Below are 24,610 nucleotides of genomic sequence, written 5' to 3' on the forward strand. Positions count from 1 at the left end.
GACCATCGACATGACTATGTTGTACTCAGGACTTAGTACTACCATTCTGCATTTTTGCATTTTTTGCATTTTGCATTTTGCATTGGTATGGATGCTCATTTAGTAGCTCCACTACCACAGCTTGTTGTATCAGGATTTTCACAGTCTCATAGACCCATCGGTCTTCCGAAGACTTTAATAAACTTTCTTTCTTTATTTCTTCTGTAAGAAATTCCCACATACTAAAATGTATCTTTGAGGAATTATTGAATGTTGTATAAACTTATAAGGTAACATATGCTTGCTATTCTTTTACCAAAAATGTGCAACAGGACTGCTAAATGTGTAAGCAAATCTGTGTTTTGTCCACACAGTGAAAGAGTTTAAGAGCAATAGCTTTATCCAAAAGTGATGAGATTTCAAGAGTTTTTGTTCTGATGGCTTGAAATATTTGAAAAAGTCTTGTGCAGCATGTAGGTATGTTTTTTAGTTGGCATAAAAGCTGTGTTGAGCAGCTCTGAATGAAAATCAAAAGTTGCATAGTGATCTCATGTCTGAAATGACACAATACTTGCATTTGCAATTTGTCCCTGTTCCAAAGCATATCTGTGTTCTGGAGCATTGCAAAGACAATCATGTGAAATTTCAGGGTTGAGTAACACTCTTAGACAAATCCATCATGTTTGGATATTTTCTTATGTTCGTTACTATGAAAACCATATTTTTTAGAAGTGTTTTCTACTTATGGTTTTTTTAAAATCAGACTGAGGTACTTATTGTAGTTTTTTTTTCCTTTGCAGATTCCATTTCACATAGCGTTAGATGTACCAAAAAGAGGTTCTTTAATCAGCCTATACGAGACCTTTCATGGTGCTCATGTGAATATTCAGGTGTGTTTCATAGAAAACTTGTGATCTTATCATCATTGTATAGTATTGTGCACAACTAGTATTATAGAACAACCCTATGAAGCTTCCCTGCCTTGTAATTGTGCCCGCCTAGTCCAGGTCGATTGGTGAGGTTATTCTTCTTGTTAATTTTGCACATGGTTGCATGTAGCTTCAAGCTTTATGAAACACAGTCCTATATGCGTCTCTAGCTTGCATTTTTTTGTTTTGTATCAAATATTAACAAATGTCTTAATTAATGTTCCCTTTCCTTCCAACAGCCTCCTAGCCCCTTGCCAGGCTGCTGCTCCCCACTCCTCCTGCTGCCCTCCCCTCGACTCCCCTCCTTGCTGCCTCCTCCCTCCCCTCCCTCCCTACCTGCTACCCCTTCCCTTCCCCTCTCCTCCCCTCCCCCTCCCCTTCCCCTGCTGCTGCCCTCCCCTCGACTCCCCTCCTTGCTGCCTCCTCCCTCCCCTCCCTCCCTACCTGCTACCCCTTCCCTTCCCCTCTCCTCCCCTCCCCTTCCCCTGCTGCTTCGCTACCCCCTCCCGCGCTGCTGCTGTGCTACCCCCCCCCCCCCCCCGCGCTGCTGCTGCGCTGCCCCCCCTCCCCCGGGCGCTGCTGCCTACGCTGCCCCCCCTACTGCTGCTCCCATGCCCGCCCCCCCCCCCCCCCCTTTCCCCGCGCTGCTGCTGCTTGCACCTCCCCCCCCCCTCCAACCTCCCTCCTCCTTCAACCTATCCCCTACTTCTTCTGGCTTGCTCTCTCTCCTCTCTGTTCTCTTCCTTCACCCTCTTCCTTCAGGTGTACCCCTGTTTTTTGGGGGTCTCCTGCGCATCAGGAAAGCGGACGGAGTTTTTTTGGCGTGTTTGAGTCAGCCTTCCTCACCTCGATTGACGAATGGGCACCCATTCAGTCAATCCGTTACCGCACACACCGGCTGCGAGAACCGTCACATTTTCAAAAGACGAGCTGTAGCAGTTGCAAAAGGACTTGGAGCATGATTATTCCACGGCTCTCTTCGCACGCATCTTTGGTTCACACCCCTCCAGATCACAGGCTAGAGAATGGATGCTTGCGGCGCTTCCCCAGGCGCTCGTCCCCCACCTTAAGGATGTTTGTTTGTTGGGATGAGGTTTCTTTCAAGTGTGCCTAGATTCCCCAAATGTCACGAGAGACTTGCTACAGGCCGGGTTTCTATGTCTAGGCTACAGGAGGATTTTTTTGTTTCCCTTTCAACTAGGCTTTGACCCAGTTGAAGAGGACAAGCAGGGAGTTTCTGTTTTCATTAGGCTCCCTGGTCTCCCCTCAGTTTATCACCAGCTTCTTTCAGTTATTGGTGAGAGGTTGGGTGTGGTAGTAGAGATCCCCCCTCTTCCTGGCAAGCCCTCTTCGGCTGCTGAGGCGGTTAGGATGGATGGGGTACCCAGGGTTAGGGTCATTGTCTAGGACCCTAATATTTCAGATGACCACATCATGCTACAGCAACCTGATGGGTCTTTCTTCTGCTAGAGATTTGAGGTTGCAGGCCGGCAGGACCAGTGCAGGATTTGCAGATCCTCGGGGCACTTCGCCAGAGATTGCCCAAAGAAGAAAAAGAGGCCCAGAAAGCAACTAGCTCATACTAGCTTACGACAGAGAGCAGGAGCAGGACCTATCGCTCCACAGGCACGGGCTCCCTGTTGGGGAACTGAAGGGAAAGCATGAAGTGGACACAAAATGAGAATTCTTATTTATGGAATGAAGAAAGGTGAGGTCCTTATGTAGGCACCTCTTACATGATCACTGGCATCACTGATGACCTCTGAGCTCCACAATCATCTCCTCAGTCAGCTCCTAGATTCTCTCACTCATCCTATGTGGCATCTACCACCACCTAACAGTGCTTATGGGCACCTAACTGTGCCTCTAGCACACACACATAGAAACCAAGGTGTGCCTGGGGCATACACCTTGATATATCCCATCATACCTCCCCTCAAGGGAATGCCTCAGGCTATGTCAAGGATACATCTAGTCTCATAGTTTCTCATGCCATCTCATGGTGGTCAAGGATAAATCTATGGCTAGGTTCTCATGCTAGCAAGGGGTTCCCAAGGGTGTGAATTAAATAAAAGGGATACAAAAGACCTTCCAATGGTTATCTCCCCTGCATGTACACAATGTCTGCAGGAGGTACCATGGAGCAAAACGCATACACATGGCCTACATCATATGGTGACGAGAGGTGTTTACAAAACACGCAATAGTTTATTTCATCCATTTTGGAGGACTATCGAGGCTGAGTACCTTGACATAAAAAAGAGAGATCTGGAGCATATATGGAGATGATTCAAAAAGCATAATCTTCATAGGATGCCTCATCTTGTGGAGGCACATCTACTGAAAGTAGATTGGCAGTCTCTGGCTTTGTAGTTGCTTCCTTTTTGGCCTTACAAAACTTTTCATGGTGATTGTTTTTGCCACAATGTTTGCAAGGATTGATCTTGAAGCAATCTTTTGAGAGGTGATTAGTCTTCCCACACAATGTTTACAAGGTGAAAACTTGCCCTTTTGAAATTTTATGGCATAGGCTGTGTCATTGCCTCTCCGGAGTTCCATGTGCCTTTCTTCTTCTTGAAGAGCAGTAATAAGACCTTCAAGAGTAGGATTAGGAAGATTTTTCAAAGTGGTAACAACATGATCATAATCTTCAGGCATACTTTTGAGCAACACTGCCATTGCATCATCTGTAGTGATTGGAGAGTTGATAGAAGCAAGTTGAGTCATGAGACTCCGCATATGATTGACATGGGCAGCCAAAGGAGTGCCACTAGCCATCTTCAATTCAAAGAAAGCAATCTTAAGTGACAATTTTGAGATGTGAGAGCTAGCACCAAAAATAATATCAAGCTTCTGCCAAGCTTCAGAAGGAGACTTCAAATAAAAAATGTGATGAATATAGTCATCTCCTAAGCCAAGAGCAATGATGCCATAGGCTTTCTCCTCTCTAGCAGGATCTCTTGCCGGGCGTGTCGGAGCTGAGGATTCTCCAGTATTAGAGGCTGTTGAAGAAGAAGTTGAAACAGGTTTGACAAGCCCCCAGAGGTTTTCCCTCATTAATGTAAACTTAACCTTCATCTGCCATGTGTGAAAGCCTTTACCATTGAACTTATCCATATTCAAGAAGGTAGCCATGACAGGGTCTAACCCAGAATGGGCAGTGTCTACTCTCTTACAAGGCTAGAAAGAGTTGAAGAGCTTCAAAATACAAGCATTTAGAGTAGCAAAGGCTTGCAACCAAATTCCATGCTACAAAACATGATGTTTTCACTTGCATGCTTCATAGAGTGGCTAAATGAAAGCATTCCAAGCAAATTCAGGTGTAGCAACTTGAAGCAAAGCTGTAGCCACAATTGTACTGATGCTATTCAATATTTTAAAACATCAAAAATGCTAAAGTAGCATCTAATGTAGCATCAAACTCACAACTTTGTCAAAACTGTCCAAAACAGAGGCCTGAACTTGGAGGGCTTGTATCTCACTCTTCAAAGCAAATAAAAAAGGGCTTTCTAGGTAGAAACAAAGCTCATATACCAGAGAAAAGCCACTGAGGAGGAGAGGCGCAATTCCGCATCACGTCGCCATAGCTAGCTGCTTGAAAGTTGACTGGTTTTTCCGTGTTTTCTCCTTGAATATGCAGCCATTGCTGCTCAAATTTCAACACAAGATAGCCCAAGGTATGGAGAAGCTTCCCCTAAAAGGAATTAGAGAAAGGTGGAGTAGAAACAGAGAATACGCAGAAGAGAGTTTTGACGATTTTCGAGAAATGGCGACCAGCAGCGACGACCTTTCTTCAATTCCTTGCAGGTGAAAGTTTGCCCATACGAGAGGTATCTCCAGCCAGAAGGACTTGGAGAATGGTGAAGCGACGAGGGAGAACAAGCTCTAGCAAGTTTTGGGAAGAAGGGGAAGAAATGGTGAAGATGAAGAAGAAGAAGAAGATGGAGAAGAAGAAGATGATGTGGCACAAATGGGCTCAAGGAGGATCATAGGGCTCTGATACCATGTTGGGGAACTGAAGGAAAAGCATGAAGTGGACACAAAATGAGAATTCTTGCTTATGGAATGAAGAAAGGTGAGGTCCTTATGTAGGCACCTCTTATATGATCACTGACATCACTGATGACCTCTGAGCTCCACAATCATCTCCTCAATCAGCTCCTAGATTCTCTCACTCATCCTATGTGGCATCTACCACCACCTAACAGTGCTTATGGGCACCTAACTGTGCCTCTAGCACACACACATAGAAACCAAGGTGTGCCTGGGGCATACACCTTGATATATCCCATCACTCCCCCCCCTCCAAAGGCTACTCGAGTCCCTCTTGCACCCCACACCACCTTTGGCCCATGGTAGGTTCCGGCCGCGGTTAGGCCCTCTACTTCAGATTATACCTCCAACATTTCAGAGGCTTCCTCCTTGGAGCCTCAGGAGGCTAACGCCTTGGAGCCTAGTGTTTAGGAGCCTTCTTCCACTCCACCCCAGGATCAGGCTGTACCTCCCTCAGCAGCCCAGGTTGTTGGCATCTCGTCCGCAGTACTTCTTGATCAGGACCCAGTACAGGTGACTCCTTCCGTGGATAGAGGGAAGGGGGTCTTACATTCTCTCCCTGCTTCAGTAGGAATCCTTCGGACCCCCTCCCCAGGACTGGCTCAGTGGAACTTCTTTTCCGCTCTGGAGGACCTCTCTGACCTCCCAGATGACGATTTTGTACCTTCCACTTTCAGAGAGCCAATTATCGGCATTCTTTTTTAGAGATCTTTCTCTCTCTCACCTGTGGACTTTCCTCCCCTTGGACCTTGTGTGTATGGTAGGAGGTCAGCTCCAGTGGAGGGTTCTTTTTCCGCCACCAGGTTGGGTAAGGTATTCCAACCCGCTGCCTCCCGCCGATGAGGATAGCCAGTTGGAATATATAGGGATTGGGCGGTATTCCTTATCGCCGTCGCAGACAGTTGATCAGGAATCAGCTCTGTCCAGGTGTTTCAGGTGGCTCCTCAGACATTATTTTTCTTCAGGAACACAAACTAGATGTCAGAGATTGCTCTAAGTCAGGTAAGCTGCTTTCGAGCTGGACTTTTTGGCTTCTTGCCTTGGGAACTAGAGGAGGTACATGTACATCAGTTTCAGATTCTATTCTCCCTTTGGTCATTGGACACGGTACCATCACCCCCTCCAGGGCCCAGTGGGTTTTACTTCTGATTGATAGATGTAAGGTTGGTTTCCTCAACCTCTATGCTCCGAGCAACAGAGGGGACCGTGTTCTGTTTTGGAAAGAGTTGCTCTCGTGGGCTGACATTGCAGATTCGTGAATTATTGGAGGTGACTTGAACATGGTTGAGGCACCATCTGATAAGCAAGGGGGTAGAGAAGGTGGTATTCATTCCCTCGAGAGAGCAGCTTGGGATGCCTTCTTGTTCAGGTTCAGTGGCATAGATGTTTGGTCGGATGATGCATTTCATATTCAGTCTCAGTCACTTTTGTTTTCATGGTCGAACCGTAGGGTGCAGATGCCTATTCATGCTTGGATTGACAGATTCTATGTGGATGACTGGGCTCTTGATAGAGGGGGGACAGTTTGCATTGCACCCGGTGTTTCCACTTCCGACCATTTTCCGGTAGTTTTGTCTATCTCAGAGCCCCATCTGAGAGGACGGTCTCACAGTATCAGGATCCCCGATGCCTTATACATAGATGAGACTCTCACAGAGGCAGTCTTGGAGATCTGGGTTTCTCACATGCAGGGGGGGTGGCCGGTCCTTCACATGTGGCCACAGCACTTGCTTAGTATCAGCGACTTTTATCACTTTGTTGCTAGTGCTTGGCGAGGTGAGGTATTCAGGCGGGAGATTGGTATCCGCCGGCAGTTGGCAGCCTTGTAGAGGGAGGAGTAGAGACGACCATCAGATGCTTGGATACAAGAGCGCCTTGCTGCAGCAAGGACTCACTTGCAGACATTGCTTGATTAGAGAGTAGAGTATGCTTTCCATGCATGGGAGTCCTTTTGGATACAGATGGGAGGGAGAGTCAATAAACACTTTTTCTCTACACTTGGTCCGAGACATAGTAGAGAGAGTGTCAGGCAGCTTATTGACTTTGACGGCGTTTTGTAGTCTCACTTGGATACCGTCATGCACTTAGCGACATATTTCTATGCCTCCCTTCTTTCTATAGATCCTAACACACAGGCCAGAGATGTAGCTAGAGATTAAATTTGGTAGAGTTTACCTGTGTTGGTCACACCAGAGATGATATGCTCACTTGATGCACGCTTTACCAACACAGAGTTAAGCACTGCTCTCTCCGTCCTTCATAAGGGCAAGTGCCCTTGTTCCAATGGTCTTACTTCATCTTTTTTTACAGCCTTTTGGGATATGATAGGTGATCATATTACTTCAACCCTGCAGGGCATTTGGGACTTGGGTGAGATGCGTGACTCATTGACCGAGGAACTCATACACCTTATCCTGAAAGGTGGCAACAGGAATTTTGTATCCAATTGGAGACCTATCACTCTTTTGGGCACTCTATACAAAATCCTTGCCAAGGTGATCGGCATCCGACTGCAGCCCCTTCTTCCAAACCTCATCCATGATACTCAGACAGGCTTTGTGCATGGCAGGAGCATATTTGATAATATCTTTTCCTTTTGGGAAGCCACAGAGTGGGCTATGCAGAGCAGGTAGAGGCTGGCAGTTCTACTCTTGGACTTTGAGAAGCCTATGACAGAGTAGATTGGGATTTTTATGAGGGCACTCTTCTACGATTTGGATTTTCAAATGTATGGATTAGAGGGGTGGCCTCCCTTTACAGATCAGCCCACAGCCAGGTTTTGATTGGAGGGGTAAGGGGTGACAGGTTTCAGATTTCCAGATCAGTTCGTCAGGGATGCCCTTTAGCCCCCTTCCTCTTTCTTTTTGTGGCAGAAGCTATGAGTATCTTCCTTAGATCTCAGGCTGAGCTTTATGGGCTGAGATTGCCCTTGAGACAAGAGTAGGAGCTTCTTGACTGTGAGTTGGCTGATGACACTGCTATTTTTATTGAGGCCTCTTCGTAGTCACTTGATTCTTTCCGGACAGCCTTGGATATCTTTTGCTCAGCTACAGGGGCACACATTAACTGGCATAAATCGTTTGGCTTTTGGATCAGTGATGAGGACACTCCAGGCTTGGGAGTTGACATTGGCTTTCCTGGATTCAGAGGGGTGTTCCTGTCAGATATTTGGGATGCCAGGTAGGATTGGGGATCTCTCCAGCACAGCAGTTTATCCCAGTACTAGAAAGTATAAGGAAAAAGCTCCTTTTTTGGAGCTCAGCCAAACTCGACCTTGCATCTAGAGTTGTGGTAGTGAACCAAGTTCTTTTGGCCACCGCCTGGTTTGTGTGTTCTTGCTGGTGCCGGTCTAGGGATTGCATCACTCAGCTCGTTAGACCGGTCATGAATTTTTTATGGAGTGGACTTGATGGCACGGTAGATGTTGCAGTGAGGGTGGCCTGGGAGTCTCCCTATATGTGAAGGGGGCCTTAATATCATTGACCCGGACTTGTAGTGCAAGGAATTGCTTTGTAAGGTGGTGGTGAGGGGACTCATGCTTGGGCAGGAAACTTGGAAGGATTTCTTTTTTCGACGCATTCAGGCTTGCACACCTGCCTTGGGAGATGATTGGGTGGACAGCCCTCGCTGGATTTTTACTTCCAGCTCTCTTAGATCTCCTGCCTCTCCTCTCATGACTGCCATCCTCAAAGCTTGGGGGAGCTTCAGGAACACTCTTCGAAGGGTTCCGCCCTCTACCCTCGAAGAGATTGATAGGCAGCCGATCATTTGGAACGATAGTATAGTTGATGAGCATGGCAAACCACTGGGCACTTCCCATTACATGCAGTGGTCTAGATGGGAGAGAGGCCCTACCTACACAGTAGGCACTTGGAAGGCTTTTATCAAGCTACCTGAGGATCAGAGACTACAGTCCGTGAGTCACCTCAGAGGGGTAGCACGCAGGATTCAGTAGATAGATGCATCCATCCCGGTGGAATGGACAGTTGAGATGCCTATTACTTCCACCACTTGGATGGGAGCTTTTTCGAGAACAGCAATTCCTCCGCAAGTGATCGCTCTTCGAGGTCTCGGGGAAGATGCATTGGTCTTTGACGTTGGGAATGGAGGTATACTCTCTAGATCCACGGATGATATTCTTCTAGAGGTTGCCTTTCAGCTTGTCAGGATTGCTAGTTTTGTGGACCATGGAGCGGGCTTGCAGTGATACTTAGACCCCGACCCTCTGCTCTTGGCCCTGGGATCCTGGAGGTTGTGGTTATATGGAGGTGGACCTATCGGGTGCTTGCAGTGGGACCTAGGAAAGTGGGAGTGGATAGATCATGGGCATCGAGAGAGGGGGATTCCCTTCTTTCGTTTCACGGTTGGTAATGCCAGGAGATTTCAGCTGAGCAGTAGGGGTTGGATTCCCTCTAGCAGAGCCCCCATGGGGACAGCTTCTTCATCACCGTAGATTTGCATAGGAATTTTTCGAGGCTCTGGAAATCCCTCAGAAATAGAAAGATCACTCTTTTCTTTTGGCTTTCTATTCATGGAGGGATTGCAGTGAACCTGTGGAGATCACGATTTGGCGCTGATCCCACTTGCCCTCACTGTCATTCTGCAGAGGAGTCAGTGCGACATTGCCTTTGGGACTGCAGTCAAGTGAGGACTGTTTGGAAAGGGGTTGCTCGGATACTCAGCATTTTTCATACTTCCCCTTTCTTTATGACTTGGGGCTCGGTCACATGGTTATCCCTTACTGGGCCCCAGGTGTTTTATGAGGGTGAGCCTTCTTCTTGGGCACCCTCGATCCGCCGGCACGTGATAGAGCCCTGCTCTCTTCAGGATGTACCACTTACTCCCTTCAGAGCTTCGCATGCTTCAGTGGACACCTCTTGGGAGGTTTTGGTTAGCATTTCCTCTTGGCACATTTGGAGAGCCAGATGCACAGAGGCCTTGGATGGCACCCAGATACACCCATCACAGGTGTTCACGGGTATTTGGAGTGACACGGTTCACACTTTGATAGCCATATGGGCTAGCATGCAAGCCCTTCACGGGCAGCCTCTTCTAGGAGGATTGTATTTCTTCGAGTTTGGAGGGGTTCTCCCTTTTTCTCGGAGGTTTCTACCGGATTGAGATGGCACTATCAGCCCCAATCATTTCTTTTTGGCTCTTGAGCTTTTCATGCATTGCATGATGTATCCCGTATGGAGCTTGCTCTAACGGTCTTATTTAATACTTAATAGAAGTCTCTTTTTGCAAAAAAAAAAAAAGTTACATTTCTAGTTGGGACGATGAAAGTATGCAAGGAGAAGAGAAGAAGATTGATGCAAAGTTAGTTGATGGAGCATTTATAATTTATTAGCTTTTGATTTTATTTAAATTTGTGAGATATGTTTTATTTATAGTTTTTGTGTTGATATTCTATTGGAGGTAATAGAGAATGATTTGGTGGGGGCGATGGAGCCAGTATTAGTGCATCTGAGTAAGAGTAAGCAAATTGTGGGAGAGTAGAAGAAGCGAGGACGTGGAGATAAGAGAATGAGATTGAGGCAAATTTAAATTGATTGGACATTTATAAAGCTTGTAAAGGGAAGAGAATGAGATTGAGGCAAATTTAAATTGATTGGACATTTATAAAGCTTGTACTGGCTTATGATTTTTTAAACATTGTGAGGACTTTATGGATTTCAACCTTGTGAGTGACTGTCATGAGGTTGAAATTGTTGTATTTTTAGAGGATGATTTTGGGCATGTTCTTGGATCATCTAGATGTATGTTCCCACTGTATTAGCTGGCATGCAAATTTCATCCTGTGTAGTTTTCGTTCATGTTGCGGTTTCGAGGTTCCTTAGAAATGCTCGTTTGCTAGAGACTAAAATGAAATCATATAGTCTTCACAAGATTCTGTAGCTTGAATTAAGAGAATGTAGACTATTTTTTATTTAGCCTTCTCCTCAAATGCTAGCCTTTGTCATGGCTGAGTCTCCCCTTCATGTCCAAAGTGTAGACAAAAACTCAGTATGAAGACCCTTGTATAAATAGATGCTCAAGTATGTGTGAGTGTGTCGAGATGTATGTGTGAGAGCTTATGTTTATACTATGGTCTACCCATACCATGCTGATGAGGTCAGTGGGGATGTTAGTAGTAGCTAGTCCATGCTACGCAAGAAGGAGCTCTTGTTTGCAACCTTGTGAGTGACTTTCATGAGATTGAAAGTGGGCAAAGTGGATAGAGGTGAGAGAAGATGGATTGAATGAGGTGGGAGAGGTGTGGATAGAATGAGGTGGCAAGTGTGTGCAAGCAAGCACCAAATCAGCCCGATTTAAAGCAGCGATGGAATTTTTAGGTACGATTACAAGTATGTATTTAAAGTATGTATTTAAAGTAGAGAGACACATCTAGCCATCAAAATCTTTAAATAAAAAACACACAAAAGCAAAACAATTAACTAATTTTTTTTTAGGTGCATGTATTGTGATTCTGTATCATACTGTACTATATGCCATCTACAGCACACTCACCTAGCAATTCAAGGTATCTTAAGTTTGGAAAACCTTTTCGCATTTCAAGGGTTGATATTGAATTTTGTGCACTTTTGCCTTTTTTAAAAGGTATATATGTTATACATGTAAATCTAAGACACATAAAGTCCATAAAAACCAGAGATGTATACACATTTGCTTGTATGCATTTGTAAATGTTGGCTTGTGACAAGACGTATGTAAATATTTTTAAAATCATGAGATAATATTTCTCTAGCACAAATGATGATCACTAATTGCTGTCAGTGTAGTGAGGACACATGCAAAGCCTAATTTCGTTTTGTTTCATTATTGCAGTATCTCTTGACAGCTGAAATTCTAAGAGGCTATATGCAGAAAAGTCTTTCTACAACACTTGAGTTTATTGTTGAGAGTGGTAAAGGTATGTAATCCTTGCAAGTCCACCTTGATTTTGTTTTTGAAATAAGAGAGAGCATTCATGTGTCGTTCTACAAAAAGAGAGTATCAACCTTTTTGTCCAGTGACAGTTGTAGACATAGCTATCATAAAAGGAAATCATTTCGAAGTACCTTAATTTGGCTGTGCGAGAGCATGGTGAGTACACCATGTGGCTGTTGTTATGAGAGATCCTGACGGGTCATTAAGTGTTCTGTTTGTGCCTGGGCTCCTACTTCTAGGTGAAGCTCCCTTCTCCCCATCTCAGCACCCCGATCTTAGCTATTCTCTTCCTTCCTAGTCCTTCATGTCCCTTCCCTTGTGTTCCTTCGTCCCCTCCTTTTGCAGCTTTCTTGTTGCAATGCTCCGACCACAGCCCTTGTTATCCACTTGATTTATTCTCTCCTCTAGGCTCTTTTTCCTGTATTTCCCCAATGCATTGCCCCTGTTGAGCAATGCTTGATAGTTCTTCCCCTTTGGTTCCCTTTTTTGCTCGTTGCACACCTTTGTACAGCTCCCTTATTAACTCTTCCTTCCCACCCCACCATTCCTTTTTAAGCCCTCCTAAAATCCCTTGTAAGCAACAACTGGCTGCTCCCCCCTTTATCAACTCTATAAAGCACAATGCACTTGTGTCTCTCCTATACCTTCCATTCTCCAAGCTAAACAGCAAGCGTGCAAACCTCCCAAGTGCCATACCACCATGGAAATCTAAGGCCTACAGCTAGGTGAAGCCCCTTGTCTATGGTGATGAGGTCAAGGTGAATTAGGTTGGCAGTCGTCATCCAATTTTTGGGAAGAATATGGGAAAGAGGCCTAGGCAAATCCAATAAAGCGCATATAAGACTATCTATAAGTTACGGGCAGAAATTGGAAGTAAGATTCATTATCTATCTCCATGCAGCGTGCACAGTGTACTCAAGGTGTCTTCCTTCATGTTATTTACTTCATGAGGCTGTCCAAATAGCCTTGTCTCCATGGGGATGAGAGGTAGAATTTTTTTTGGTAGTGATGTGCCATATATAGCTGGTCTCCTTCTGCAACAGTTTTGGGTTGTGTGTGACCCTGGTTGTTGGGTTGTGGATTTAAGATCCAATGAGAGAACTAGCGATTTATCCTAGCATAGGGGACATGGGCATCAAGAGAAAGAAAGAAAGAAAGAAAGTTTATTAAAGTCTTCGGAAGACCGATGGGTCTATGAGACTGTGAAAATCCTAATACAACGAGCTGTGGTAGTGGAGCTACTAAACGATCGTCCATACCAATGCAAAATGCAAAAAATGCAGAATGGCAGTACTAAGTCCTAAGTACAACATAGTCATGTCGATGGTCGACTATATATCAATCTCAGCATCATCATCAATATCATCATCATCCCCATCAATAGCAAGATATCAGGATGGATGAGGCAGTGGAGGCATGAAGTCGACAATAGAGTGCTGTTGGCCACTCAGAGGTGCGGTCTCGGCACGTCTCCTGGTCGTAGCTCTACGTCTAACCAGGGCTACTGTGACCCCCGTCGGTCGGGCTCCAACTCTAAACAAGGAGGGGATGTCTCCAAGTGTGATCTGTGTGTCGACCCTCTGTCTGAGCTGTCAGGTCACGGGCTCCGAGTCACGGTCATGTTGAGGCCTCGTCTCGTTGGGGTCCATGTGATCTAGCTGAAAGAACTCTGTGATAGAGCTCTGAGAGGGATCAACCGAGGAAGAAGTCTACTCCTGTCTCCGTGCTCGGAGTATCCTCTCGCGGTGTCTAAGTGCCTCATGAATGAAACCTGCCAAACACCGCTGGTCTGGGTAGGAGAGGAAATGGGCTAAAACCCCATAACTATCTCTGAAGAGGCAGTGGAAACGTCCTCGGATCTCATAGTACACAGGACACCTGAAGATGAAATGCTCATCTGTCTCAACCTCCTATATGTCACATATTGTGCATATGCGCCGCTCCCTGGGTAGTCGCTCTGCTCTGCCGCTCTCGATGCGAAGTCTGTGTGAAGAGACCCGGAACTGCCCAAGAGAGATCCTCATCGAGTGGGGTAGGTGAATCTGTGTGTATCCTGGTGGGTCAGTGAAACCCTCCGCTGTGATATGTAAGAAGTGATCTCTGTAGAAGCTAAGCTTCACTGGGAGTTCACTCGGTTCCAACCAGGTCCGAAAAGTGTGTAGCTGTAGTAGATCCTTACGAATAACCTGGTTGACCTCGTGTGATAAGAGGGGAGAGAACGGAGCATCCATGCTATACTGGAACGGAGCATCCATGATAAGAGAGTGAACGTTGTCGAGAGGAAGGCATGCCAGTGTGCTAGTGGATGTCAACATGCATGGCTTTGGGTAAGTCAAAACATCGAGTGACCGCGTTCGAGTGAGTCCAGAGTTCGAGCGATGCTTGTGACAAACTTTGTTTAAAACCATGGTTCCAATTGATTCTTTTAACACATTGATCATATGGAAATATAGTGCATTCTTGAAGTTTATTTTATTGAGAGGTGGACATGATTCGAGCAAGAAATCTGAATGATACCACATAGCATGACAAGTGGTTATTTCCATGCACTCAAATGGCACAATATGCATTTGGGGTTTATAACTCCATGGTGTTCTATAGTGCGGGTTTCCCAATGGAGTCCAAGACAGCAACATACTCTTTGACACAAAATGAAGAGTAGCGTTTAATACAATATAAATCCATTATTCATTCAATCCATGTCATTCTACATTATGCAATGCTAATATGGCTTTGGGGCCTACAATATGCCCAATACTCCAAAAGGCACAAAGATCCACAAAACACTTCAACCACTATCTTCACACTGGTCATCTACAAAAGGACTACAGATGCGTGAACGTTGTGTTCCAAGTTGATCAAACCGCTTGTCCTTCGCCATGGCTCTAGCCATTCCTTCAGCATATGTAGGCAAAGCACTACAAGGGCAAAATTAATAGAGAGTAAGTTGGAACTGCATAACATTGGCCACAGAGTAACAAGATAACGAAGACAAATCAACCATTTCACCATGCAAACAAAAATCAAACGTCTAACTTCAAGGATGACATAAACTCTGAAAATGTAAGTTTCAAGCACAAAATATAAAAAGTGTGCCACTAGCCAATGTAAAGCATGACAATAGGAAAGCAAAGTGTCTCACTAGTCATCAAAGGGATTATAAGTGGGATTTGAAGAATATTCATCCTCCTCCATATCCTTCTCATCCCTACGAGGTCTCTTTGCTAGGGATGCCTGCACTAGTGGCAGCACATATGTATCCACCATGATTGTATCGACATCAAATGAATAACAACATCTTCCACTAGCTTGGCATGCCCTCATGAGAGGGCCTGTGCCACATCCCATCTCTAGAACCAGACCTCTTGGCACACATAGCAAAGCCAAAATCATAGAGACAAATCCTGAGGAGCACTCGAGAGCACCCCTAGCACCTTGAAGCTGCGAGCTGGAAGATGAGGCACCACGAGTCCGCTCTGCCTCAGGCATTTAGTCGGTCCACATGCCATCGCTCACTCACACCCCATGCATATCAAATAGAGAATGGCTCTCGGCCTTGAAAATGGGTGTGGAGGCTCCATTGCGACATGCAAATACCAGCATGGAAGTACGAATCTACATAAGAATACTTAAATCAGCTTCATTGTTCACTTTTCCAATTGCGAAAGGCTTTCAAAAAAGAAGATGAAGCGTATACCGGCATGTCCTCCCCTAATTGTTTAACGAAGCCGTACTCATTCTTGTCCAACACCATCACTCTTCTTGCTATCTGAAGGTCTTCGACTTTGACATACCTCTCCATTCATGTCAAGCAAGGGCCTGTAAATTCGTTGCATTAGTTCAAATCATAGTAGAAAGCTTAACAAATGCACATATACATATTAAGACTCCTACTAACATCTCACACCACCTGCAATGGGACAAAGCATGGCAAGCCATCCATTGTCTCCTATGGTGGCTGCGGCTATGGCCAAAGCATACTTCACATGGTCCTCAGAAAGAATATTCCAAGGAGGTAATGGAGTACTGACACCCAAGATCCGTCTTGTGGGAAAGTCTAGGAAAATAAAATCTGCTGCCCATTTAACTTTTCTCCCCTTTTTCTTGTATTTCATAGAAGGGTCACGTGCGGACAAAAAGAACTCATGGATCTTAGCATACATATCATTTTTTCTAGCACGTGCAAAGTCCTGGCCCATCAGAATGTAGTCTCCCACAGAGCATCCATACGTAGCCAACCCTCCATAACGCATAGCATGTTGTAGCGATAGTGGTGGATAGAAGATAAATGGAGTGACAACTTTCACTATCTTTTTTCGTGTTGACAAAAGCAATCCATTGCTGAACATATGCAAGAAGCTCATCCCAAGTCTTATGCACTTCAAATAAAAAAACTCAAAGGTTGATGGAATTGAAATAATATCATCTATCCCATCACCAACATCAATAGAAGGCTATGTAGGTGCGGAGATGGTGTCCTCTCCACATCCTTGGCTGCCAAGAAAAAAAGGGCAAACGATCTCAAAATACTTTCGATTACAACTAGTTTGATTGATCCTACCCCCCTGTAGCATGTTTCAAACACACCAAATAAACCAACCTTCCCTGTAGTCTTTCTTCTCTATTTTTTGTGTCTTGGATTATCCCGATCCTTGCTTATTTCTTTGGTCTTTTTTGCTGTAGAATATTGCTTGTACAAATCAAGCTCTCGTGTAAGCACATTACCACCTGAAAAATCTAACCACCAAGGGCAATTGGCGAGCTCCCACTATGAGTATCCATGCATGGACTTAGGATACATACAGGTAGTTGGATTGGCCATCTCTGTCCAACCCTTGCAATGTCTCGGAAGCTCATCGATCTTGCCCTCATTCTTCAAACATGTGAGATATCTGAGCCATTCCCAATGGTAACAATGGTTAGAATTATGAGGCAAACAATGAATGGAAAAGAATACATGTTGGAAGAATCGACAAAGTGTTCCCCTAAAGACGATTCGGTGAGCTGCCTGATCGAGTTCTGTCTTCTTGGTAGCTACCTTCTTCTTCCCAACACCACTGAGTTCACTAGACTCTCTAATTTTCAAAGAGGTAAACATACACTTTCTTCCCTCCAATTTGATGTCGTCAAAATACTTACGAAGACTGTAATCAGAAGATAGGGCAAACAACTGCCCTATACTTTTTAGCTCCTCAAGCACACCAATGGCATGATTTTCAAACTTCTCCAAGAAAATTTCTCAAGCCAGCCACCTGTAATAGCAATATGCCATCGCATTGGAATAAGAAAACACAAGAAGTAATATTATGATTGCCAAATCAATAGCACAAAAAAAGGAGACTTGTTTGGCTTACGCTCGGTATGGAATATCTGAAGGAGGCATGTGATACATATTCCGCATGATTGTGCTAGCCTCCAACAAAGACATGTATTGAATTTTCTTCTCCAATTTCAATGGTGCGAGGGCAATGCACTTAATCTTTTCAAGAGTGATAACCTTCTCCGCAGCATCAAAGTTCAAAGAAAATAACTTGGCTTTCCAAACATCCCCTAGTTGGGGGTCAAGACAATTGAGCACCTACAAAACATTATTAGGCATGATCTTTGGAACTTTTTAAATTGACCAATGTACCTGAGCCATAAACCAAGAGTGAACTTATCTGTCCCATCCGATTGGATATTTTTCTTTGCACTGCATCTATCTCCTTCTTCTCTGCCGCTGCTCTCTCCTCTACTTGAACTATAGATTTGATCCTCTCTGGAGCTGTCTTGACATCAATGTTAAATTCAACCTGCAAGACATAATGAAAGCAACCAAAATGCACCTTTTAGCGTTGACAAACAATCAATGAGGCTTTTCATAACAATAAAATCTTAGGGTGGATAGAAATATTAGTATCACTTGGAATACAAGCCATACAAAATACCCTCTGCTCAAAGGGTACCAACCAGCATTCCCCTTAACCTCCTTGGTTCTAGCATTGTTAATTGCCCTGCGCTCTTGTGAGGACAAGGAGTTCATGAAAGCTTGGGCATCGCACTCACAAATGTTGTTGGCATTTATGAGCACATCCCTCAAGCTAGGCTTGATCACAGCATGCTCATTCAATCTACAAAGAAAAAATTTTGGAGTTCTTCCACCCAAAATTGAATGAAGACTAGAAAAAACGGTACTATTAAAAAAATTTTACGAGTTCATGCGTTGCAAACTTGCTAAAAGAGAAATTTCACACGTCTTTCGTGGGTCAATCAAGGTGCACATCACCCTAATATGCCGTGCTTTGGTCTCTCTATATGATTCCTCAATCACAGCCATCCAAGCCATGGTTCTATGGTTTCCTTCCCACACATAGAACATCTTGTTAGATAGGTATAGCAAATCAGGTTTTGTTGCAAGTCCCTTCTCGAATGCTCCTTCAACTTCTCGCCACATCAGTGACCAAGTCTGCCTAATCTCTGATGTAACCTCTGTCTCCTCTCCACTCCCAATGCAAAGAGAAACTATAAATGCACTCTTCTCAGGGAGATATCCCTCATACTGGAAAGCACTCTTAAGTGCAGCCACATCACTTCTCAAACCCTAACCTTGGCATATGTAAGAAGCCTACACAAGGGCAACCTAGGACACTCATCTGAACTGAGAATCGTGCATCTTGAAATAACATCACCCCCACTAACAAGATCCAAGGAAATATCTTCCACCACTGAGTCCATCTCATCTCCCACAACATCTGCATCATGCACATCAGTAGTCGTGTCTTCTGTGCTAGCAGGAACATCCATGTTTGATTTATCGCCACCTTGATCTCCCGCCTCGAGTTCCTCTTGAACCTTTCTGGTCCTCTTTTCGCCTTTTTTTTGAGAGGTGTCCGGGATTTCTCTTTGCCCCTCCCTCTCATCTTGGTAGGGCTCACACTTTCTCCTGTTTTCATCTGCACACATGAAGCTCTGTTATGTTAGTCACATAGTATAATAACTAGGTAGTATACTAGTACCATCTCAGAGTAACATCCATGTTGATTAGTAAGTATACTAACTATATGTGAGTAAAGTAGGTAGAATACTGACTAGTCACTATATTTTTCATTGTAGATTTGTTAGTATTGTGACATCTAACACCAGTCTGATAAATCATAACCACCCTGGTTAGTTTAGGGAATAGTAGCACTATCTGGTTAGTTTTGATAACTAGCTGGTTAGTTTTGAATGGCCACTCCTTGCTATTTAATGGCCACTCTTGGCTAAATTTGCTGACACCTCACGAGCATCAAAGATTTGCCGTCATTTAGGGTATTGCCACTCTTAGACAACTTGGATTGCTTTTTGCTTGCTATCCATACTCGTATCTAACTATGCCATCTTTCCTTGTGATCAAGCATGGAGCTCAAACTTTGGATATCAGATATGACACAAGTATTTGTGAGGTTTCTCTTTTGGAGTTGAGAGATTTCTTTCAACTGCAAGACAACAACATTCTTCTGCAAGAGCAGATTGGACTAGAGGATGTTGGTGTCATTCATCGACCCATTGAGCTTGAAGCAGGAGAGCTTGGGTTCAAGATAGAAGCAAAGTCGGAATGTGTTTTTCTATCATCATAGAGCAAAGGCATGCGGGAGGATCGCTGTTCGTGACGGGGAACCTTCGTGGTGGCGGAGGATTTCGATCAGGTGTAGGGAATAGCAGAACGTACAGGAAGGATTCGTTGAGAAGAATCGATTGCAGAAATTGGGACGCGATCTTTTCAAAGGGGAACTGTGGCTTACTTTTTCAAGTAACAGTCGTGAAGGCGATGCAAATTAATTAAATCGTGATTTTTCTGTAAACGTGGACAGAACTGTGGAAAAAGGGAGCACGGCTGTATCGAGGGACGGAATATAATTTGTAGATCAGGATCGTCAAGAAAAGAATGAACGGCGAATCACTATGAGAGAATTGCGATTGTGTATAGCATCGTGAAAGGGAATCGTAATCTGCATCTTTTTATTTCACCTGCCAAGAGAGAAAACAGTACCATATATATTCCATTAAGAGCTGCGAAGTGGGGATTTTTTCCTAACGCAGGTGGAGGGAAAAGATCGTGGTCAGCCCAGGATGCTTAAACCTGATCGTTGAACTCGGAATTAAAAAAATTGACAGCGAACCAGAGATAGATACGACAAGGGGAAAGACGCTTGCAGGCTGAGGACAGTTGGTGGCTGAGTTGGGAGATCAATCGACATTTTGAGAAAGAGATCAGGGAGCACCTTCTTTCGATATAGTTTTTACAGTTATTATTTATGGTCCTGTTATTCCTGCACAGTAAAAGGAAGGTTCGGAGTATTATATATTTGGGAGTTTAGTGTGCAGGAGAAAGAAAAACAGGAAAGCAAAATAGAAAAAAGGTGCATATATATTTTATTTGGGTTCTAGAAAAGACTGAAAACAAAAAAACTATTTTCCCTTTTGAAACTATGGAGGCAGAAGGATAAGATTCCAGGGTGAATCCTAGTGAGTCTAGAGCACGGTCTAGATTACAGAGCATTGAATAATATCACTGTTAAGCACATGTATCCGATGGCTCGGATTGATGATTTGCTAGATGCATTACATGGAGCCGTGATTTTCAGCAAGATAGATCTTAAGTGTGGCTACCATCAGATCCGGATTAGAGCCGAGGATGTGCATAAAACTGCTTTCAGACGCAGGTTTGGTCATTATGAGTTTTTGGTAATGCCCTTCGGACTTACGAATGCTCCAGCGACATTCGTCATGCTTATGAACGATTTACTACGTCCGTATATAGGAAAGTTCGTAGTACATTTTATTGACGATATCCTGATATTCAGTAAAAGTATTACTGAGCATCGTGAACACTTAAGAGTAGTGTTCAGTACTTTGAGGAAAGCTGTCTTTATGTAAATAAAAAGAAAACTATACTGTGTATGGTTAGGCTTGAATATTTAGGGTTCATAATTGGGTAGAAATGGATCCAAAGAAAGTAGCTGCGATACTAACTTGGCCAATCCCTCAGAGTCTGACCGTGTTGCGATCATTCTTGGGATTTGTCCAGTTTTATAGAAGGCATATCAAAGGATATTCCGGAATAGTATTGCCATTGACTGATCTGACCTCAGATAAAGTATCTTTTATTTGGGGACAGAATCAACAAGAAAGTTTTAACACCATAAAACAAGCTGTGGTCTCAGGACCGGTGTTAAAAATAGTTGATCCCTAGAAACCGTTGTTTCTAGAAACCGATGCAAGTGGCATTGCAGTAGGAGCAGTCCTCCTTCAAGAGGGAAGGCCAGTAGCCTTTGAAAGCAAGAAGCAGGAATTGGCCAACTCATGAATTGGAGTTGTGTGCTGTTATCCATGCTTTGAAAACATGGAGGCATTATCTGTATGGTTCAGAGTTTTATGTGGATGTGAATCATGATACTCTGAAACATTTTAGTAAACAGCCTGACTTGAGAGGCCGCCAAGCTAGGTGGGCAGAGCTCATGCAGGAGTTTAATTTAACGATTCGGTACCGAAGAGAAAAAGATAATAAGGTTGCTGATGCGTTGTCTCACATTATGCACAACCTGAGTTTCACGGTATTAGAGAGTGCTCTAATGACCGAGATTAGAGAAACTCAAAAGGTGGACGAGTTTGTTCAGAGCTTATGGCCTAAAGCTCATGTGTTTAGACCCGGGGAAAATGAAAAGGATGACCTGGCATCCAGAAAAGGCCAAACTTATGCAAGATATACCATAAGGGATGGTATGCTAGAAAGAAATGGCAAGGTCGGAGTACCTAGTCAGAATGATCTCAGGCAGAGAGTCATTCGACAATGCCATGATAGCCCGTGTGCGGGACATCCAGGGGTCGAGAAGACCTATGATCTCGTGAAGCGAGACTTCTTTTAGCCAAAGATGAAAAAACATATTCATGAATATGTGACACGGTGTTTCTCGTGTCAGGTAAGTAAGGCCGAGCGGGTGAAGCCACCCGGACTTTTACAGCCCTTGGAGATACCACTAAGTAAGTGGGAGAGCATTTCCATGGACTTTATTGTAGGGCTGCCTACAACACAAGGAGGGTATGATTCTTTCCTTGTGGTGGTTGATCGTCTAACCAAGATGGCTCACTTCATTCCGACTAGAGAGTCTGTTAGTGCCCCGCAAGTGGCGGATTTGTTCATTAGACATATATTTCGTCTGCATGGATTGCCTAGATCCATAGTGTCAGACAGAGATGTCAGATTTACCGGTCATTTTTGGACAGCGGTATTTGAGACACTAAGGACTGAGTTGGAAATGAGTAGTGGGGATCATCTTGAGACGAATGGTCAGACGGAGAGAGTCAACCAGACTTTAGAGGATATGCTGAGAGCATATGTGTCATTGAGGCAACATACGTGGGACAAGTGGTTGCCATTGTTAGAGTTTGCCTACAATGATAGAAAACATTCATCTACCGGGTTCAGTCCATTTGAGCTGAACTATGGTTATAGACCAGCCAATCCAACTATAGTTGGAGTACCTCAGAAAGTGCCTAGTGCCGCGAACTTTGTGGTTCAGATGCGGGAGATGCTAGCACTTGCGAGAGCTAATATCCGCCAGGCTATGGATAGAGTCAAGGTGTATGCGGATGAAAACCGGTCTATAAGAGTATTTAAGGAAGGAGAAAAAGTTTTTCTCAGAGTTCCTTCGCACTTGAAGTCGTTAACTTCAGGAGAGTGTGCTAAGTTATCACCTCGATATTGTGAGCCGTGGTTAATTCTGAAAAGAATAGGTAAGGTAGCCTATAAATTAGAATTGCCACCGGGGTGTAAGGTGCATCTAGTGTTTCATGTTTCTCGTTTAAAGAAATTTTTGCATATTGGTGACTCACTAATCGAAGGTGTGGTTTTGTTTCAGGAGATAGAGAATAATGCAAGACGCAAGCCAACAAGAATCCTGGACCGAGGAACAATGCAAATACGAAATCGGAAGATACCCACGGTGTTGGTTGCATGGCATGGTCAGCCTCTATCGGAAGCTACTTGGGAATCCGTATACCAGTTATGGAGAGTGTTCCCAGATTTCATCATCGAGGACGCTGATGCTTGAAGAGGGAAGGAATGTTATGCTCTAGCCGAGATAGCATGACCTTGGAAAGATCGGTGGGCATTTTCTCTTAGATGACCGACTTTTGTAATATTTAATGTGCGTAAATGAAACGGTCAAGAGAAGTAACTGCCAAGGTCCTAGGTGAGGGTGAAATGGCATTGACTAGGTGGTTCTGAGTGCTAAGGCCTAGGTGCACCTAAATGTGCAATAATGCCAAGGGGCAAAAGGTTTAAATGTGCCCCAAGAGAGGGGTAAATGGTGCACCAAGTGAAAAGGCTAAAATGATGACATGTGGCAAGGGGAACCATCTAGGGAGTTGAGGGTCTCGTGGATATGCATGAGGAGAACTAAAAAGACGTATCTATTGAAAAAATGCGATCCACAAGAGTATGGCTGGGTGGAACAATTGAGATGCCATCGCCCGTGATCTGAGTGTGAATTAGAATAGAGACTGTGTCAGTTTGCCACATGCTTGGTTGAATTTTGAGATTGGGTTTATCTTTGAAAAAACATTTTGTACAATTGGCATATCTATTGTGTCAATTTGGGACATATACAAGTATATTAAGCGCTCAAGCGGCCTCGGAATGTATTTGGGGAAGCTTTGGATTATCTTTGGGAACTTATGGAAGCATATTGTATGCTTAAGCTATTTTGGATAATGCTACTTAATTAATGTATTTGGCCGATGCTGTTAGACTTGTTAAAAATTTATTCTTGTAGTATTAGGTAGATGCTTAAATCAGATGCTTAAAGGTTTCCTATTTTCTATCTTTAAGAAAGTATTGAATATATCATGGATTGAATTGCTCTATCGAGGACATTGCTACCTTTCTTTTTTTTTGAATGCTAAGAAATAATTTCCAAATTATAAGGGTGCCGTTTTATTTCTATGTAAGAACATATTTTATTCAAAGTCAAACGCTACTTTTGTAACATAAATATTTGCATTGAAATGTGGAAATCAATAGCCATGTTCGCTAGAACCTCCACCTCGCTCGAACGCAGTCGCTCGAACTTTGGTAATTTTCCATGGCTTTGAGCATAGACTTGATGGTCTCAATCAGATGTCTGCTCTTTCTCTCTGGTATTCCATTTTGTTGAGGAGTTTCGGAAATGGTTAACTATTGCTTGATGCCATTCTTCCTACAAATCTTTTGAACTCATTGCTTTTGTACTCACCCAATTATAAGATCTAAAAATTCTTATCTTCTTGCCCCTTTCTTTCGTAACAAGAGGCTTGAGTTCAAGGAATTGGGAAATTGTCTATGTTTTCTTGTGCAAGAAATACACCCAAAGCTTTCTGAAATGATCATCTATGAAAGTTTGGATATCTTTCTTTCGGCCAAAAGTTTCAATGCTGATAGGCCCAACCAAATCTATCTGCAAGATCAAGAGGGGCTGCTGCCCTTTCCTATTCATATCTTTGGAAAGGCAACCTGTGCATCTTTCCATAACATGGCCCTCACGAAAAAAATATGTGGCTCCCAAGGCATCCACCGTCTAAGCCTTTTTAGCATGCAAAGGCTTTTGGGGTTGCTTTGAGTCATGCTTTTGTGCCAAAGATCAATAGTGAGCTGTTCGGATGTAGGACGTGCATGTTGTGGCTCCATCACTTTGCCATTTGGGGTTGCTTTTAAGTCAATC

At 44.0% G+C, this 24,610-nt stretch overlaps 1 protein-coding gene across 1 annotated transcript in view; it reads left to right on the forward strand.

Annotated features, from left to right (window-relative positions):
• The window catches only part of LOC147882075 (Vacuolar protein sorting-associated protein 26), an 82,898-nt gene that overhangs the window by 12,304 nt on the left and 45,984 nt on the right, over positions 1 to 24,610 (forward strand). Inside the window, exons 5-6 of the mRNA XM_087401714.1 lie at positions 780 to 869; positions 11,790 to 11,874. Coding sequence (XP_087257840.1) covers positions 780 to 869; positions 11,790 to 11,874 — 175 coding nt within the window. The remainder of the gene's footprint in view (positions 1 to 779; positions 870 to 11,789; positions 11,875 to 24,610) is intronic.

This window comes from Dipteris shenzhenensis, chromosome 30, assembly GCF_047967505.1.
Source record: "Dipteris shenzhenensis isolate YYH24624 ecotype China chromosome 30, Dip_SZ_1.0, whole genome shotgun sequence".
Taxonomy (NCBI): domain Eukaryota; kingdom Viridiplantae; phylum Streptophyta; class Polypodiopsida; order Gleicheniales; family Dipteridaceae; genus Dipteris; species Dipteris shenzhenensis.